The sequence below is a fragment of the Ranitomeya variabilis genome, chromosome 1, assembly GCF_051348905.1.
Source record: "Ranitomeya variabilis isolate aRanVar5 chromosome 1, aRanVar5.hap1, whole genome shotgun sequence".
Classification (NCBI taxonomy): domain Eukaryota; kingdom Metazoa; phylum Chordata; class Amphibia; order Anura; family Dendrobatidae; genus Ranitomeya; species Ranitomeya variabilis.
In genome coordinates this window covers 361,222,556-361,242,871 of record NC_135232.1, presented here as the reverse complement: position 1 = coordinate 361,242,871, position 20,316 = coordinate 361,222,556, and the positions used below count along the sequence as shown (strand labels likewise).

Genomic DNA, 20,316 nt, shown 5'->3' with positions numbered 1-20,316 from the left:
GCGGGAAACCCCTTCCTTGGCCCTTCCGGGAGCACAAACAGGACATCTGACTTGCGGAAAGACGCCGTCCGCGAGACGTATCTCTTGAGAGCTCTCACTAAATCCAGTGTGTGGAGGGCCTTCTCGATGCGATGTACTGGTGCCGGACAGAGTAACGGTAAGACAATCTCTTGATTGAGATGGAAGGATGAGACAACTTTTGGCAAAAAGAAAGGGGATTTTCTCAAAACCACCTTATCCTGATGAAAATTCAGGAACGGAACTTGACAAAACAAAGCCGCCTGCTCTGCGACTCGTCTAATGGACGTGACCGCAACCAGGAAGGCAACCTTCCATGAAAGAAAGGACAGGGAAACCTCCTGTAGCGGTTCGAAAGGAGCTTCTTGCAAGACTCCGAGGACCAGATTAAGGTCCCATGGTTCCAACGGCATCTTATAGGGCGGCACCCTATGGGAGACTACCTGAATAAACGTCTTCACTTGGAATCTGTTGGCAATCCTGCGTTGGAACAGAACGGACAGGGCTGAAATCTGCCCCTTGAGAGAACTAAGGGCGAGACCTAAGTCCAGACCCGTTTGTAAAAATTCAAGGATGGAAGAAATGGAAAATTCAAGAGAACGTCCCCGGTCGTTGCACCAGGAAAAGAAGGTTTTCCAAGTGCTATGATAAATGCGCATGGACGTAGGCTTTCTAACACTGATCATGGTAGAGATGACTTCCGGAGAGAAACCTGCCTGGGTTAGAACCCAGGACTCAACGCCAATGCTGTCAAACACAGGGCCACGGAGTTCTGGTGGTAAATGGGGCCCTGTGATAGCAGGTCTGCGCGATTCGGTAATCGCCAGGGAACATCGGCGACTAGTTGAACTAGTTCCGCGTACCAAGCCCGGCGCGGCCAATCTTGCGCAATCAGGATTACTGGTACTCCCTCCGCTCTGATCTTCTTGATGACTCTCGGCAGTGAGGAGAGCAGGAGAAATATGTATGGAAGGCAAAAATGATGCCACAGGAGTACGAGTGCATCTGCCCCCATGGCTGCTGGATCGTGGGACCGAGCTATGAAGTCGGGAACTTTGGAATTTAGCCGTGATGCCATCAGGTCCACGTCCGGAGTTCCTCAACGGCAGCAAATCTGGTGGAAGATCTCTGGATGGTGAGACCACTCCCTGGAGTTGAGGCATTGACGACTGAAGAAGTCTGCCTCCCAACTGTCCACTCCCGGGATGTGAACCGCAGAAATCAATGAGCGTTTTTCCTCGGCCCAACGGAGAATGTAGCCTACCTCGCTCATGGCTACCAAGCTGCGGGTTCCCCCCTGTCGGTTGATGCATGCCACTGCAGTGGCATTGTCGGACTGAATCCTGATGGGACGACCCGCCAGGAAGGGATGGAATTGGAGAAGAGCTAACCTGATTGCCCGAATTTCTAAGATGTTGATCGGAAGGCGTGATTCCTGAAGTGACCAGCGGCCCTGCGCAGTGTGATGTAGGAACACCGCTCCCCAGCGTAGAAGACTGGCATCTGTTGTCACAACTAGCCAATGTACTGGAAGAAAAGACTTCCTTGATTGAGGGAGGACTTCAATGTCCACCACCTGAGAGACTGTCTGACTCGCTGGGGAAGAAAGAGCCGACGGTCGAGGGAGAACAGGTTCCTGTCCCAAACAACCAGGAGGGCATGCTGTAAGGGAAGGAGGTGTAATTGGGCAAATGGAACCACCTCCATGGCTGCTACCATCCTGCCAAGGACTCTCATACTGAAGAGCAGAGAGAGTGCGAGGTTGAGAGAGCTTCTGAGCTTCCCGCTGTAAGGCTGAGATCTTTTCCGGGGAAAGAAGCACCCAACTCTGGGACGAGTCCAGTATCATTCCTAGAAAGGAAAATCACTGAGCCAGTACTGGGGAAGATTTTTTGAAGTTTATCTTCCAACCCAGGCGAGAAAGAGAATCTATTGTGATGTTCACAGCCTCCTTGCAGGCGCGGAAAGAGGGGCCTTTGGTGAGAAGGGAAAATTGGAATGTGGAGGTACACGTCCTGGATGTCTATAGACGCCAGGAACTCGCCTTTTTCCATGGAGGCGATGACAGAACGAAGCGATTCCATTCGGAACCATCGTACCCTGACGAACTTGTTCAGCAGTTTTAGGTCCAGTATGGGCCGCAATGTACCGTCCTTCTTTGGAACAATGAACAGGTTTGAATAAAAACCTTGAAACCTTTCGCTTTGAGGGACTGGGATAATAACCCCGTCTTCTTTTAGAGAGCTTATGGCTTGGAAGAGCTCTGATGCCTTTGCCCTGTGGAAGAGAGGAGAATTCTATCTTGTATCCGGAGGGCACTAGGTCGCGGACCCGTTCGTCGTGAACGACCGAGAGCCATGCGTCGCTGAAGGAAAGCAGGCGGCCGCCTACTTTGAGGGTGTCCTCCGGATACCACAGGGAGTCATTGTGTGGGAGATCTGCCCGGTCTGGACCCCCTGGATCCCGACTGCCTAGGCCTGCCTCTCCATGAAGGGGAAGGTTTGTAAGAGGTTTGGGGACCTCTATCCCTACGATGTGCCCAGCTGGGTCTGGAAGATGTGGAAGTAGAGGACCAATTAGAGTTGCAACGAAAAAAAAAAATTAAAAAATCGGGACCGAGCCTGCTGTTGCTGGTTCCGAAAGGGCCTCTGTTGTGGGAGAAATTTACTCTTCCCTCCAGTGGCGTTGGAAATTAATTGATCGAGTTTTTGTCGCCAAGAAGGCGACCGCTCTGATATGGTAAAGAAGGCAATGACTTTTTGGAAGCAGAATCCGCACGCCAGTCCCTGAGCCATAATGACCTCCGAATGGTGATGGCGTTTGCTGCTGCTTGAGAAGCGCAGTCAGCGGCATCCAGAGACACGGTCACTAGAAAATCCCCAGCTCTGGCTATCTGAGTAGCAAGGTCTGCTACCTCGGGGGGGGGGGGGGGGGGAGATTGGTATCCAGAACAGCTGAAGAAAAGACCTCAGCCCAATGGGTTATAGCCTTAGCCACCCACGTAGTGGCAAAAGATGGAAAGAGTGCGGCTGCTGGGCCTTCAATAGCTGAAAGACCCATATTGTCGATCCGACGATCGGTGGGGTTTTTAATCGAGGCGCCCTCTGAAGAGGATAAAATAGATTTAGTAGCTAGGCGCGATACTGGAGGATCTACCGAGGAGACTGTGACCAATCCTTTCTTAGATCAGGAGCAAAGGGATATTTTGACTCAATGGGCTTTTGCCCTGTGAAGCGTCTATCTGGACGGATCCTATGAGAATCAAAGATTTCCTTAAATTCGGGATGATTGGCGAACACTCTGTGAGCCCGCTTGGTCCTCTTAAAGGACACAGCATGATCCGTTTTAAATAAAAAAGATAAAACACACTGGCGCTCGCCTCAATGTGGATAAAGGCTAAGTCACACATAACGATAATGTTAAACGATATCGTTGCAACGTCACGCTTTTGGTGACGTAGCAACGATCCTGCTAACGATCTCGTTATGTGTGACAGCGACCAACGATCAGGCCCCTGCTGGGAGATCGTTGGTCGATGGGAATGATCAGGACCTTTTTTTGGTCGCTGATCACCCGCTGTCATCGCTGGATCGGCGTGTGTGACGCCGATCCAGGGATGTGTTCACTTGTAACCAGGGTAAATATCGGGTTACTAAGCGCAGGGCCGCCGATATTTACCCTGGTTACCATTGTAAAAGTTAAAAAAAAAAAACAGTACATACTCACATTCTGATGTCTGTCACGTCCCCCGGCGTCCACAGGGTTAAAAATGCTTTCGGCAGGAGCGATGCTAATGCACGCGCTGCTGCCGAGAGCTTCCCTGCACTGACTGTCAGCGCCGGCCGTAAAGCAGAGCACAGCGGTGACGTCACCGCTGTTACTGCCGGCGCTGACACATTCAGTGCAGGGAAGCTCTCGGCAGCAGCGCGTGCATATTAGCAGCGCTCTTGCCGAAAGCAGTTTTAACCCTGTGGACGCCGGCGGGGGACGTGACAGACATCAGAATGTGAGTATGTAGTGTTTTGGTTTTTTTTTACTTTTACAATGATAACCAGGGTAAATATCGGGTTACTAAGCGCGGCCCTGCACTTAGTAACCCAATGTTTACCCTGGTTACCCGGGTGCTGCAGGGGGACTTCGGATTCGTTGAAGACAGTTTCAATGATGCCGAAGTCGTTCCCCTGATCGTTGGTCGCTGGAGAGAGCTGTCTGTGTGACAGCTCCCCAGCGACCACACAACGACTTACCAACGATCACGGCCAGGTAGTATCGCTGGTCGTGATCGTTGGTAAGTCGTTTAGTGGAACGGTACCTTAAGTGCCTGACTCAGGAGGGGGTAGAGGATATAAATAACCCCTAGCTGCTGGAATCTGAAACAGGATCTGTGCCTATCCTGTATGTAGATAAGGATAATGATATACACAAGAAAGTGATACCGCGCTTAGGGGTTAAATGCTAGGTGGTGCTGGGCTGCATGTGACCAGTGATTGAGCACCGTAAGGATAGAAGCAAGCAGATTGTTTCTGTGATTGCTTCTATCCTTGCGGTGCTCAATCACTGGTCACATGCAGCCCAGCACCACCTAGCATTTAATCCCTAAGCACGGTATCACTTTCTTGTGTATATCATGATCCGTTTTAGATAAAGTTCCTTATCTAGTTTCAGGGCCTTGTTTACTGACAATGAGAGAGTCGAGAGTCTCCTGATCGTGTTGAAATTCCTGATCTAGGAACGCGTCAGAATCGTCCTCTGAGACAGGTTCTCTACTAGCCCCAAAAGAGGGGGAGCGAGAAATGGAAATCTCAGAACCTGATTCCCGGTGATGGTCTGGGGACAAGGCATGAGTCTTTTTCCTGGAAGAGCGAGAGCTCCTAGGTAAGGTACGACCCCTAGTGTACAAGGGGTTCTGATCATCGGAAGCGTTGTCCGTAAGAGTGCCCTGGTTAGAGGAAGGGTCTCGGAACGAGTAACGCTTTGGCCAGGGATGCCATAGACCGGGTAAGGGAGGTAGCCCACTCAGGGGGACTAGGCTCACTGGGTTCGGTATCAGTAACAGGTGGTTCCTGAGCAGTCACCGGTTCACAAGCTGAGCATAACGCAGTATTGTGACCCCAGGGTAGAGATACCTTACAAGAGGTAAAAGCAGCAAAAAAACACAGTGTGGGTTTTCCCAGACTTTTTGTTAAGCTTTGATTGCGACATAGTGTAGCCTTGAGGAGAGCGCTTACTAGCAGGGGAAGGGTTAAGCTATGTTTCCGCAGCTTACCCAGGTCCTGTGTCTTGAGTCCCCGGGGGAGGTCCGCAATGTGTTCACAGAAATCGCTAATCCCTGAAGCTGTGATTCAAAACACTGGAGCAGCGCTGCAGCCCTGTGGGTGTCCAAAGATGGCCGCCGAGATCAGGAAGAGAAGGCGCTTCTCGCAGAACGAGAAGCGCCAGAGAGAGTGGGTGGCGGTAACTGCCGGTGGGCGGAGCCAACGTTCCGGCCTGGAAGAGAGAAAAGCCGGGGGCTAAATTTTAAGCTTGCGGTTGCGGCCTGCAGCACCGCGACCGATATTTGTGCAGACCGACGTGACCCACGGACCTGGGCTTTAAGGTATCTGCGGACCTCCCTTATCCCAGGGACCAGGACCCCCCAGTGCCTCGGCCCCGCAGGTGTACTCATGGCAGATGCGGTGGGCCGGTGCTCAATCCACCGTCGCCATAGTCAGGGAGGGGGTGGAGAGCTTCTGCTGCCTTCCATTATCCGCTATAACAGTGGTGATGCAGTGGGGAGCTGCACGGACGCCATAAACATCATGTCCGGCTATGCACCTGACTCCAGGAGAGGTAAATAGAGGGCTACTCCATGTGGTCGCCTGCTATGGAGTGGGGAGATCGGAACGTGAAGGAACCGTCGCCCGTAAAGTGAGCTCAGGGCTGGCATCCAACGGTGCAGGAAAGGGTATGGGGAGGGACGCTCCACGTTCTTGCCTGTTGACGGTTCGGGGGAGATTGGAACCTAGAAAGGATCCGTCGCCCCATTCGCTCCGTTAAGGGAAAAATAGAATAAAAATTTAAAAAAAACGGTGGGGTCCGAAAGCAGACCCAAGTGCATCCTACAGACACTAAACAAGAACTGGTTCACTTGGAGCCAGCAGGAGGGTGTATACTGCAGGGGAGGAGCAATTCTTTCTGTATTAGTGTCCTCCTAGTGGCAGCAGCATAACACCCATGGTCCTGTGTCCCCCGGATGAGGCATAGGGGAAATGCGGTAGATGGCGTTCGTAATGCATCATCGCTAACGCATGCCAATTTTGACATGCGTTAGGATGCGTTACGATAATGGATGGCAACAGGTGTGTTAAAAGATCCGTTACATTGCCCTAGTGCCGCTTACTAACGGATCCGTTAAATGGATGGCACCTAACACGATGTGAACCTAGCCTAAGTCAATGTGTGCAGAAAAGCTGCAGATCCACAAAAAGAATTGACATGCTGCAGAAAATAAAACGCTGCGAACAGGATGGAATTTTCAGCAGCATGTGCACACCAATTCTGGATTCCCAATGATTAACCTTGCTTGAGCAATCCTTTGCGGATTTGGTGCAATTCCGCTCAGAAAAAGCCGCGGATCCGCAACAAATCCACAACGTGTGCACATAGCCTTATACATTCAAGTGTGGTCAATGAGGAGGTGGGAGTAAACGGTTTTTAAACATCTCTGGCAGTGCCTTATCCACAGAACAGCAAAAGGATGGGATGTTGAAATCCAACCAGACTATTCTTCTTTAGTTCCTTCACCCAACCCACCACCCCTCCTCCAACAGTTGATCTGGGAGCCCCCAAACAAACATCAAATGGTTGACCGGCATTTCTCTAAAGGCCCCGTCTCACATAGCGATTTACCAACGATCACGACCAGCGATATGACCTGGCCGTGATCGTTGGTAAGTCGTTGTGTGGTCGCTGGGGAGCTGTCACACAGACAGCTCTCTCCAGCGACCAATGATCAGGGGAACGACTTCGGCATCGTTGAAACTGTCTTCAACGATGCCGAAGTCCCCCTGCAGCACCCGGGTAACCATGGTAAACATCGGGTTACTAAGCGCAGGGCCGCGCTTAGTAACCCGATGTTTACCGTGGTTACCAGCGTAAATGTAAAAAATAACAAACAGTACATACTCGCCTTCTGATGTCCGTCAGGTCCCTTGCCGTCTGCTTCCTGCTCTGAGTGCCGTACAGTGAGAGCAGAGCGCAGCGGTGACGTAACAACATTTCCCAAAAAAAAAAAAAAAGCAAATTACAAGAACACGCTTCTATACAAGAAAAGCTGGGAGATTTCAGATCTTAAAAAAATGTATCCGGTACATTATTACAGCATTGGACAATATTGAAGGCTGTAACCTAAATGTTGGAAAAAAGTTACTCGTTGCGGTTTACTCTATGAACTGGAAGTGTTTTTGAATGATAGAAGAAAAAAGTGGTAAGGGCTGTGAGTGCACAAGTAATCCGGTAATATTTATACAAAATTGTACCTATATGTGATTGGTGGGGGTCTGACCGCTGCACCTCACAGATCACGGAAATAGAAGAGTCTTTGGTCCCTTTGGTTTTTTAACAATTCACATGGCTCTTTGTGCACTGTTCCATTTCTAAAACACTACCTGCCTTTCATCCCAAAATAAAACATCTGTATGTAGTAACAGATCTTCTTTCTTTTTTTTTTTTTTTTTTAACAGATTAAGGTCATGTTCATACATTCAGTATTTGTAAGCCAAAATCAAGAGTGGTGCAATCAAGAGGAAATGTATAATAGAAACATGTCACCACTTCTGCAATTTTACCCACTCCTGGTTTTGGCTTACAAATACTGAATGTGTGAATGCGTGAATGCAGCCTACCACCAATATTTTTTTTTCACTTACTCTGATTCTTTTGAAATGGTTTCAAGCAAGAGGGTCTTCACACTGAAGAAAGAGACAAACAGCCATTTTACAATACCTTAAGAGACAGAAAATACACAAGACTATTTTTTAAAGCAGCACAGGCATGTTCCTGCTTTATTAGTAATACCAATGTTCTAATAAGAGAAACCATCATTATTAGCATACATGCAAAATGCTGTACTGCCAGGAACAGCGACTACTGTACTTACAGAGATGAGATATAGATAGATAGATAGATAGATAGATAGATAGATAGATAGATAGATAGATAGATAGATAGATAGATAGATATAGATAGAATGAGCTCATTTGGCTCACTGCTTCCATTACAAGGAATAGAACCTCAATTTCTTCAACTCTACTTCATGGGTAATGTAGAAGTAGAGGCTCAGCAGAGATGCTCTTTAATTCAAAACACTCGCCTTGATATTGTCACTATTTTGCAGCAGTTCCTTCACTTAAACAATCCATATGTTCAACTTTTCAAGACTGCACTTGAATGCATGCCAAGTGATCATTACAAAGTTGTAATCAGAGCTGACAGAACACCACAAGGTGAGCATCAGCGGCATTTCAATGCCCCCACATTTCATGAGGTAGCTATTTTGATTGTGGGTAATGAGTTTCACAGCCCTGACATTGTGCTTCAGAAAAGGAACAATGGTTTGCAATGGGTGGCAGAAACTCACAGGTCCTATGATGCACTGCAATATCCAATCATCTTTTGGCAGGAACAGGATGGCTATCACTTTGAAATACCTCAGACAAATCCTGCAACAGGAAACCCTGGCTAGACATGGTGACTCTAGCTGGTGCAGAGTAGGCATTCCAGCTGACACTTCGAAGGGAATCAGTAAACAGATTTTTGCTACCCCATCTGAGAACATCATAAGGTATGTGGAAACAGAGACCTGGATTCCAGCAATCTTTCACTTAATGGGCTGCATGTAGAAGTTTTTTGAATGCCGAGCTGTGTATAATCCCACCACCGATTGTCAGCTTCCTGCATATGCACAGTATACATAGAAAGCTGTCAATCAGTGGTGGTGGCAGGGTTATACAGAGCTCACTTACCGTATATACTCAAGTATAAGCCGAGATTTTCAGCCCAAAAAAATGGGCTGAAAGTGCACCTCTCGGATTATACTCGAGTCATGGAAGGCGGGAGGGTCAGCGGGTGAGGGGGAGCGACGCCTGTCAAATACTCACCTGCTCCCAGCGCTCCTGGCGCGGTGCCTGCATGTCCCACGGTCTTCGGGCACGGCAGCTTCTTCCCCTGTTCAGCGGTCACTGGTACCGCTCATGAAAGTTATGAATATGGACTCCACTCCCATAGGGGTGGAGCCGCATATTCATTACTGTAATGAGCGGTACCATGTGACCGCTCACTACAGGAAGAAGCTGCCGCTCCCGGAGACGTGGGACATGCAGGGACCGCGCCAGGAGCGCCGGGAGCAGGTGAGTATGTCATATTCACCTTTCCGAGTTCCACCGCCGCCTTGTCTTCCGCGCCCTCTGCAGTGACTGTTCAGGTCAGAGGGCGCGATGACGTATTAGTGTGCGCGCCGCCCTCTGCCTGAACAGTCAGTGCGGAGAGACTGGACACTGAGGAGCAGCGGGCAGCAACGACAGGTGAGTATGTCATTTTTTTTTTTTTTTAGTGCAGCAGCAGCATTACATGTGGCACAATGCTATATGGATTGTCTATGGGGCCATAAAGAACTGCATGGAGCATTATATGGGGCCATAACTGCATGGAGCATTATATGGGGCATCTATGGGGCCATAACTGCATGGAGCATTGTATGGGGCCATAAAGAACTGCATGGAGCATTATATGGGGCATTTATGGGTCCATAACTGCATGGAGCATTATACGGGGCATTATATGGGGCATCTATGGGGCCATAAAGAACTGCATGGAGCATTATATGGAGCATCTATGGGGCCATAACTGCATGGAGCATTATATGGAGCATCTATGGGGCCATAAAGAACTGCATGGAGCATTATATGGGGCATCTATGGGGCCATAACTGCATGGAGCATTATATGGGGCCATAACTGCATGGAGCATTATATGGGGCATCTATGGGGCCATAAAGAACTGCATGGAGCATTATATTGGGCCATAAAGAACTGCATGGATCATTATATGGGGCATCTATGGGGCCATAACTGCATGGAGCATTATATGGGGCATCTATGGGGCCATAACTGCATGGAGCATTATATGGGGCATCTATGGGGCCATAAAGAACTGCATGGAGCATTATATGGAGCATCTATGGGGCCATAAAGAATTGCATGGAGCATTATATGGGGCATTTATGGAGCCATAAAGAACTGCATGGAACATTATATGGGGCCATAAAGAACTGAATGGAGCATTATATGGGGCATCTTATGGGGCCATAAAGAACTGCATGGAGCATTACATGGGGCATATTTGTATATGGAGCATCTTATGGGGCCATAATGAACTGTATGGAGCATTATATGGGGCCTATTTTGTATGGAGCATCTTATGGGGCCATAATTAACTGAATGGAGCATTATATGGGGCCTATTGTGTATGGAGCATCTTATGGGGCCATAATGAACAGTATGGAGCATTATATGGGGCTCCTGATTCAATATGGATATTCAAAAACACAACCTACTGATGTCTCAATTAATTTTACTTTTATTGGTATCTATTTTTATTTTTGACATTTACCGATAGCTGCTGCATTTTCCACCCTAGGCTTATACTTGAGTCAATAAGTTTTCCCAGTTTTTTGTTGCAAAATTAGGGGGGTCGGCTTATACTCGGATTGGCTTATACTCGAGTATATACGCTATATTAATAACTACATGGAAGCAGAGTTATTTAGTTCTCTAGTAATAATCTCCTGCTTGTAAAACAGTGATTTTATCAAAACTACAGTAAACAGCTAAGTGACACATCGCTGAAATAGGGTCTCTGTCTCTGCATTTTGTGCTCTCAGATTAGGTGTTATACATCTGGTGACAAATGCACTTTAAAGGAGAGGAATAAAATGAAGCTAGCACAGTAACTAAACACTTTACTGGCTTCTGACACTTATTTTAATGAAGCTGTTCATGTTAAAGGGATTTACTGCAATAATTTTCAAAATAAGCCTGTTATAAAAAAAAGAAATAAGCATTGCTCACTCCACCAATCCCCTGCAGCTCCAGGTACTGTATTTGTTGGGGCCTCATCCAACATTTATGTGACAACAGCACTAATTCATAGGCTTCAGCATTCATATGCCGAAGATGTAAATGTGTGATGATGATCAGCCATTGGCTGCAAGGGACAGGTGAAAGATGGATGGGACATCATCACTTATGGCTACCGCTGTACGTAATGGTAATTTATTTTATAACACTCCCTCAAGAAAGAGGCTGCTCACACCGCTGTCCGCCCTGCCTTTCTGATTACTGAGCGACATATTAATAGTACTTGGTATAGGTTATCCCCAGGTCACAGCGATGGAGCCCCTACTGCACATACTCACAAGCACCTGTCTTACTAACATCCTAGGACAGGTTTCTGGCAGTGTAACAAGATGGCGGATACTTTGATGCACTAAAGTGAATACTTTTATACACAAATCGAGTGTGACTTGACATTTTATTTATTTTTTTTATATCCATATAAGTGTGAACTCATACAAAGTTACAATTGACAAGAAATAGAACAGATCAATAGATCGACTCCTTTCTACTCACCTTTCTTGATGACCTAGAGGCATAGCCTTCCATCTTTTGAGAAAACGTCTACGTAATAAAACTGCTGCAAATTGACGAATCTGCATCAAATTTACAAAATTAACAATATTGTGAAGCTGCATTCAATATCATTTTTTTTTTCAGAATAATAATACATTGCAAATATAAGCAAATCTTTCCATTAAGCAATTTTTTTTTTAGAAATAATTTACCAATGCTCTACCTAAGAAAAAAACATGTTACCTACTAAAGGGTACATGAAAACATTCATTTAAAAGTAAATTTTTTGCGGGAAAAAAAAAGTACGGTATGTAAAATCATTATTATGGTTTAATTTATTTGAACAAGTCTGAAACTCCCTTTATGCTTTATTTGCAGAAATCTGAATGTCCCAGAATAGACTCCATCAATTTAAAGACTCATGTCAGTATTTGTGGGGAAACAGGCCGTCTTGTCCACACCATGTTGTTGCAAGAAATGTAAAACCTGCCCATGTCCAGCAAGTCTCACAATACAATACCACCCACAAAGGCACACATGCAGGCTGAGCAAGCATACATTTTTATGACCTCTTATTCATATCAAAATGTTTAGATGAAATTTTCACATAACAGAAGCACAGCCACTGCGTTTTGTTGCATTTGGAGATAATCTCAGCAACAAAGATTCCAACAAGTTACAACCCTAGATAATTTATCAGTATATTTTGGAGTAGAATAAAACTACAAGAATTGCAGACGCCAAGTACTAAGCCACAAGAGTGCTTGCATAATTGGAACAAAAAAAATAATGAAATTATTTACAACAACTAAATTATCAACTGAATAACATAATATTTTGGTAAAACAACGAAAATAGTTAGAATTACTATAATAGACTTTTTTCTTAAAGGGAACTTGTCAGTAAAATGTATTGTGTTAAAATAAAGGTATGGCCACAATGGCACTTTATACAGATTTAATAGATGCCTGTAGGAAAGAAATCTGCATCCTGGTTCTTGTTTAACCCCTTCATAACCTTGGGATTTTCCGTTTTTTTGTGTTCATTTTTCGCTCCCCTCCTTCCCAGAGCCATAACTTTTTTATTTTTACGTCAATATGGCCATGTGAGGGCTTATTTTTTGCGAGACGAGTTGTGCTTTTGAACGACACCATTGGTTTTACCATGTCGTTTACTAGAAAATGGGAAAAAAATTCCAAGTGCGGTGAAATTGCAAAAAAAATGCAATCCCACACTTGTTTTTTGATTGGCTTTTTTGCTAGGTTCACGAAATGCTAAAACTTACCTGCCATTATGATTCTCCAAGTCATTACGAGTTCATAGACACCAAACATGTCTAGGTTATTTTTTATCTAAGTGGTGAAAAAAAATTCCAAACTTTGCTAAAAAAAAAATTGCGCAATTTTCCGATAACCGTAGCGTCTCCATTTTTCGTGATCTGGGGTTGGGTGAGGGCTTATTTTTTGTGTGCTGAGCTGGCGTTTTTAATTATACCATTTTGGTGCAGATACGTTCTTTTTATCGCCCGTTATTGCATTTTAATGCAATGTAGCGGTGACCAAAAAAAAGTTAGTAATTTTGGCGTTTCTAATTTTTTTCTCGCTACACTGTTTAGCGATCAGGTTAATCTTTTTTTATTGATAGATCGGGCAATTCTGAACGCGACGATACCAAATATGTGTATATTTGATTTTATTTTTATTGCTTTATTTTGAATGGGGCGAAAGGGGGGCGATTTATATTTTTTTTATTTATTTCATTTTTTTTTTTTTTTTTTTTTTTTACTTTTGCCATGCTTCAATAGCCTCCATGGGAGGCTAGAAGCTGGCATAGCCTGATCGGCTCTGCTACGTAGGAGCGATCCTCAGATCGATGCTATGTAGCTGAATTACAGGCTTGCTATGAACGCCGACCAGTGTGGCGCTCACAGCAAGCCAGCATCAGCAACCATAGAGGTCTCAAGGACCTCTGGTTACTATGCCGACGCATTGCTGACCCCCAATCATGTGAGGGGGTCGGCAATGAGCGCATTTCCAGGCCGCGCGGCCGGAAGCGGTAGTTAAATGCCGCTGTCAGCGTTTGACAGCGGCATTTAACTAGTTAATAGCGGCGAGTGGATCGCAATTCCACTCGCCGCTATTGCGCGCACATGTCAGCTGTTCAAAACAGCTGACATGTCGCGGCTTTGATGTGGGCTCACCGTTGGAGCCCGCATCAAAGCAGGGGATCTGACCTCGGGCGTACTCACGTTGGATGTTTTGGTGCAATATCCTCTTCGGGCATCGGGGCAGAATGAGATCTTGGCTCGTCACTGAGCTGAGGTCTGAATCTGCACATTTGCCGCCACCAGCGCCATTTTGCTGAAGACCACTGGGAGTTGAGTGCGTGCATGAGCCACTAGCGGCAGGGGATGGTGCTAGCGCAAACTTTTAAAAAGGATGCTCGTACAAACACAAGATGGGCAGCGGCCGAGCCAAAAACCCTACCCACAGTCCCGCCCCACGTATGAAGAGGAAATTGCACCAAAACATCTAACAAATTAAAGAGGAGACAGGATGCGGATTTCATCATACAGGTATATATTAAATCAGTATAAAAGCGCCATTACGGTCAAACCTTTATTTTAACATACTACATTATGATGACTGTTTCCCTTTAAGCTACATTCTCTTTAGCATTGGAATTTATCATTTACTGGCAGCCACAATTTTCTGCTATATCTGTGGCATGGCAAATCTTAAAGGGCGCCCACTGAAGTCCATTAAAGGGAACCTGTCAGCAGGATTGTGTTGAGTCACCTACAGACAGTGTCAGGTCGGCGCCGTTATACTGATTACAATGATACCTTGGTTGTTGAAATCCGTCTTGTGGTTGTTGTTTAATCTTTATTTTCAGTTTTGAGTTAATGAGATTCTCGTGCTTCGTGGCCACTGCACAGGCACCGTTGGCGCCATCTTGCTAGAGAAAAAAAAAATTCCCTCTTCCAAAAAAGGGCCGCCGGCACCTATTAAGTAGCAGCCATCGGCGATCGCCATCTTGGAGGAGGAATTTATTTTTTTCTCTCTAGCAAATTGGCGCCGCCAGCACCTGAGCAGTACCAGCTATTGGATCACCTTCATTTTCAAACGGATTTTTTTTTTCTTATGAATTTAAGGATAACATGAAAGAAATTACATACACATTACATATGCGATCATGCTGCAAGGCTGGAGCCACCGCCTGTCTAAACGGGATTTTTTTTTCAATATGTATATGTAATATTCATTATGTAAAGCAGGGGGCCGGTCACTGAGGGACAAGTGAACTGTCAGAAGCCATACTGGTGAATACCTAAGCAGGGCATCACATAAACACTCCCCCAACAGGCCGCCCCGGACCACGAGCATATCATTAACTCAAACTGAAACTGAAGATTACACAACAACCACAAGACGGATTTCATCAACCATGGAATCATTTTAATCAGTATAACGGTGCCGACCTGACAGTGTCTGTACGTTACCGAGCACAATCCTGCTGACAGGTTCCCTTTAAGAAAGTCGGGCACAACAGGTTTCATCATTTAGCTGGAAAGCGTAGCACCTAATGGAGTGAGAATAGAGATTTAGAGACTATAACTAAATTTCAGATTTGCAGTTATCTCAACGGGGACAATTTATAAATACTTTCTTATTCTTAAACAGTGTAAGGCTACACAGTAGAGATGATGCAAATCAATTTGCAGGACTTGGCCCATCGGCCACGTCAGTAATCTGTGGCCGCTGGTCTGCCTCGCACTACCTGACATCTGCGGCTCCTCTATTGATTAGCTTTCCTGGCAAAACGTTACTGTTGCAGTGTGACACACGTGACATCCTGCCAGGCCTAATCAGAAGAGGAGCCGAGGATGTCATCAGGTAAGAGGTGGTCCTTGTAGTTGATTGTTACCTGTGGGTCTTGAGCACTTCGCAGTACATCACACAATGCTGGAATAATCAATGGATCTTTGACAGCTTCTTTTAGCTGAGCAGTGGCCTGAAAAAGTGGAGGAAAAATTTGTAAGCCAAAATTTGCACTGTTCTAGAAAAGGAAGAAACTCCACTTTTTCCACATCTAACAATAGTGTAAGATGAAGCGCTACACTCCAGTGTTATCCAGAGCATAGCTAATTAAAGGGAGTTTCCAGTGTCCTCAGGTGCAGTTTATTTAAAAATCAAACAAAATGTGCTTTACTAGCCCTCCCTGGGTCCCTGAGTCTCTGCCGATGCCCCTGATCTCTGCAGTGCTGATGTCACAACGTCAGCACTGCAGAAAGTCAGTAAGCTCAGTGGCTTGTGCTGTCAATTTGGGCAGAGACACTGAGCTCACTAACTGGCTGCAGCACTGTCGACATGACATCAATGCTGCAGACAATAACAGACACTGGGAGCAGTGATGCACACTAAAAGCTGGACCCAGGGAGGGTGAGTAAAGGAGAATTTACATTCATTTAAAATATGCTGCACCTAGGGATCTAGAAAACATCTGTAAAACAGCCTAATTCACTTATATTGTAAGTTGTAGTCTAGAGGCACAGTCATGGTCATTTTTGCAAACTGATAATGCACAATAAAAAAAATGGAAACATGACCATTTTTATTCAATGTGCAGATCAAACTCCCCTATTAAAGTGAAAGGGCCTGCCAAAAAAATCCATGTGTCATCCTTGTTTTGTTTTTTACTGTTTAATGGGTGGAAGTTTTAGGGGAAAAAAAAAAAAGAAACCACGAATCAGTAAAAAACAGACCAAAAATGAATGAAAATTGTATGACAAAAAAGACATCTGAATGCGACCTATACATTACATAGCCATCCCTTAAACAGACTAGACACTTTGTTACACACTGCTCAAAAAAATAAAGGGAACACTAAAATCCCACATCCTAGATATCACTGAATGAAATATTTCATTTGCAAATCTATATTCATTACATAGTGGAATGTGTTGAGAACAATAAAACCTAAAAATGATCAATGTAAATCAAAATGAATATCCCATGGAGGTCTGGATTTGGAATGATGTTCAAAATCAAAGTGGAAAATCAAATTGCAGGCTGATCCAACTTCAGTGGAAATGCGTCAAGACAAGGAAATGATGCTCAGTAGTGTGTGTGGCCTCCACGTGCCTGTATGACCTCCCTACATCGCCTGGGCATGCTCCTGATGAGGTGGAGGATGGTCTCCTGAAGGATCTCTTCCCAGTCCTGGACTAAAGTATCCGCCAGTCTGTGGTGCAACGTGACGTTGGTGGATGGTGCGAGACATGATGTCCCAGATGTGTTCAAATCGGATTCAGGTCTAGGGAACGGGCGGGCCAGTCCATAGCTTCAATACCTTCATCTTGCAGGAACTGCTGACACACTCCAGCCACATGAGGTCTGGCATTGTCCTGCATTACGAGGAACCCTGGGCCAACCGCCCCAGCATATCGTCTCACAAGGGGGCTGAGGATCTCATCTCGGTACCTAATGGCAGTCAGGCTACTTCTGGTGAGCACATGCAGAGCTGGGCGGCCCTCCAAAGAAATACCACCCAACACCATTACTGACCCACTGCCAAACCGGTAATGCTGAAGGATGTTGCAGGCAGATTGCTCTCCACAGTGTCTCCAGACTCTGTCACATGTGCTCAGTGTGAACCTGCTTTCATCTGTGAAGAGCACAGGGCGCCAGTGGTGAATTTGTTAATTCTGGTGTTCTATGGCAAATACCAATCGTCCTGCGCGGTGTTGGGCTGTGAGCACAGCCCCCATCTATGGACGTCGGGCACTCAGACCATCCTCATGGAGTTGGTTTCTAACCGTTGGTGCAGACACATGCACATTTGTGGCCTGCTGGAGGTCATTTTGCAGGGCTCTGGCAGTGCTCCTCCTGTTCCTCCTTGCACAAAGGCTGAGGTAGCGGCCCTGCTGCTGGGTTGTTGCCCTCCTATGGCCCCCTCCACGTCTCCTGGTAGCGCCTCCAGCCTCTGGACACTACGCTGACAGACACAGCAAACCTTCTTGCCACAGTAATAACTTTCATTTGTTGTCTATTCCATTTGCACAACAGCATGTGAAATTGATTGTCAATCAGTGTTGCTTCCTAAATGGACAGTTTGATGTCACAGAAGTTTGATTTACTTGGAGTTATATTCTGTTGTTTAAGTGTTCCATTTTTTTGAGCAGTGTATATTAGAAATGTACGAGGGCTCTGTTCAGGGTTTCATTTTTGGCTATGTCCAAGGTATATTGCTGGACTCGGGGACCATGAACAAAGCAGTTTGCTTTTATCTAAAATTAGCTGCACCTAGGAAACCTTTTAAAAGCCTAAATCACTTATATTATAAACTATAGTCTAGTTCTCGGCCATTTTTCCAAACCGATCATCCACAATAAAGAAAAAAAATGGAAACTTGACATTTTATATTCAGTTTCCGGATCAAACTCACATATTCACGTGAAACCCACACATTTTTCATGTGTGCATAGGTATGAATGAACCGGGGATTTTCGATTCACTAGACTGGTACGTGTTATTTTCAGTATAAAAGAAAGTGCAATCTCATATTCACGTGGCAGCAGGGATGAGCAGACACGTGGAAGTTCATGATCAACTGTACTTTAGTCCAAAGTGATGGATGAGGACCTGAACTTTGGAGCTGGAAAAACTCTGTCTACATCAGTAGAGCAGCTGAGGTTTCTGACTGGCTGCTGAGGTGACATCAGGTGGGTGAGTAAAACAGTTTGGTTTTCAACTACTAACAACTTATAGGAAAAACTTTTCTGGAAGGGGGACAACCTCTGTAACGGATAACGTGCAGTGTTTTTTGTTTTTACAATGGCCGACACCTGCCACTAAATGCCCATACAGGGTTTGGTGGCTCCTGACAAACATCTAATGTAGAAAGACTGAAGAGCCCTATCTAGCCACAGATGCCAGAACTATGGGCCACTACGTGCTGCCCGGACCCCACCAGGCCAGCCCCATAGGAAGAAGCACAACAGCCTGGCTTCCTCAGCAGCCTCACCATGGCAGCCAGGAGGCACCACAGTGCTCACTCACTGTACCTCAGCAGGGACGGCGCCAAACACTCCTGTGCCCTGCCTGTCCTGTCTCCCAGTGCCAAAGCCAGAAGTGTGAGGTGAGGTGGTGGAGCCTGCAGACATGGGTGACAGTACCAGCTGTGAGGTGAAGAGCCGCCCACAGTCCTGTCAGACGTAGTGTCCCGCCATGTTCAGCATCCCTGGTGCAGTCCTGTCATCCCATCCTCTGCCACCATCCTAGGACGGATCCTACCTGCTGGATGATAGCGTTGTCCGGCCGCAGAAGATTAGTCAGTGTGGCCTCTAGTATGTGCGCCATGATACCTAACGGCTTCTTTTACCAGACCGGAGTATCGGTCCTGCCAAAGCCAGCAACCGGGAACTGCCACTAACTGTCTCCTCCACGTGGGTGACAGGCAGAGCGAGGACCGAGCATAGCGCCACCTGCTGCTGGGAGGAGAAGAGCGCGCCGTTCCTTCACAGGGAGGAGGAGGTCACTGGATTCAATGCTACAGAAAAAAAAGTGTGTTGTCGCTGGGTCTCTTTCCCTCTTTCTTTCTCTCTCCCTTCCTTCTCATCTTTCTCTCTCTTTCTCCCACTCTATTCCCGTCTCTCTCTCTTCCCCACTCTCCCTCCTCTTCACTTTCTCTTTCTCCCCCTCACTCTTTCTCTTCCCTTCTCTCTCCCCCTTTCTTCACCCTTCTTTTTCTTCCCCTCAAATTCATATAGGCTTTATTGGTGAGACCAAAATACAAAGTGTTACCAAAGCAAGAACAATACATGTGAGCGGGTAGGGGGTTGTGGGGATGGGATGTTGGGGGACACAGTTTGGGCAGTAATAGGCCTCTCAGCTTAGGACATGTGGTGACATATTGGGCGGTGATCTCCACCGTTGATTCCTCTAGTTTCCTCTCCTCATCCATGGATGGGGGTCCGGGATGTGAGTGCAGAGTTTCTGGAAGTGTGAGGCCCTCACTGCGGAGTATTTGTAATACTGTGAGGGCGGGGTGGGGGTTCGGTTCTGGTTCCCTTTTCCGAAATAACCATTCCTTTGGGCTTCTTTTGGTTGATTGCAGCGCGTGGTACTGAAAGCCTGGCCGTGCTGGAAACAATCTTAGTTCAATATAGAATCACTGCACACATACAATGGAAGAAATATGCTTCAAGGGAATGTTTATTAGTGAGGCGACAGGCTAGAAGACGTTTCGGCCAGAAAACGGCCTTTATCATACAGACGCCCTTCATGTGGAGTGTCAAGGGTCATCAGATAAGTGGTGTCACTGTGTGAGGTGCAATATGTCCTTTATTGGAGTGACTTTAGATATCAGTTAAGGCTGGCAATCCAGTGTCTGCAATATGTTCACAGGGGGCCGTTATCCTGATAGCATGCCAGGGGATCATTGGTGGCGCAGTGTATGCTGTAGACACAGCCGTGTCCGGGCAGTGGAAACAATCTTGGCCTCTCTCAGTTGGGGAGAGTAGCAGGAGGTCATCTGCGTACAGCAAGAACTTCACCTCTTGATTGTGCACACTGAGGCCTGGGCCGGAGAAGGGTTCCAGATCTGTAGTCAGTCCATTTATGTAGATGTT

At 46.3% G+C, this 20,316-nt stretch overlaps 1 protein-coding gene across 2 annotated transcripts in view; it reads right to left on the bottom strand.

Moving 5' to 3' along the window:
• The window catches only part of IPO4 (importin 4), a 359,020-nt gene extending 339,653 nt beyond the window's left edge, over positions 1 to 19,367 (bottom strand). Inside the window, exons 1-4 of one of the 2 annotated variants that reach the window (XM_077248938.1) lie at positions 18,980 to 19,367; positions 15,612 to 15,698; positions 11,685 to 11,764; positions 7,926 to 7,967 (exon numbers count right to left, since the gene is read on the bottom strand). In XM_077248938.1, coding sequence (XP_077105053.1) covers positions 7,926 to 7,967; positions 11,685 to 11,764; positions 15,612 to 15,698; positions 18,980 to 19,045 — 275 coding nt within the window. In that variant the 5' untranslated portion in view covers positions 19,046 to 19,367. Of the gene's footprint in view, positions 1 to 7,925; positions 7,968 to 11,684; positions 11,765 to 15,611; positions 15,699 to 18,861; positions 18,960 to 18,979 lie in introns of those variants that run through there. The other variant, XM_077248939.1, reaches the window with a different exon arrangement.
• Between the last annotated feature and the right edge of the window lie 949 nt (positions 19,368 to 20,316).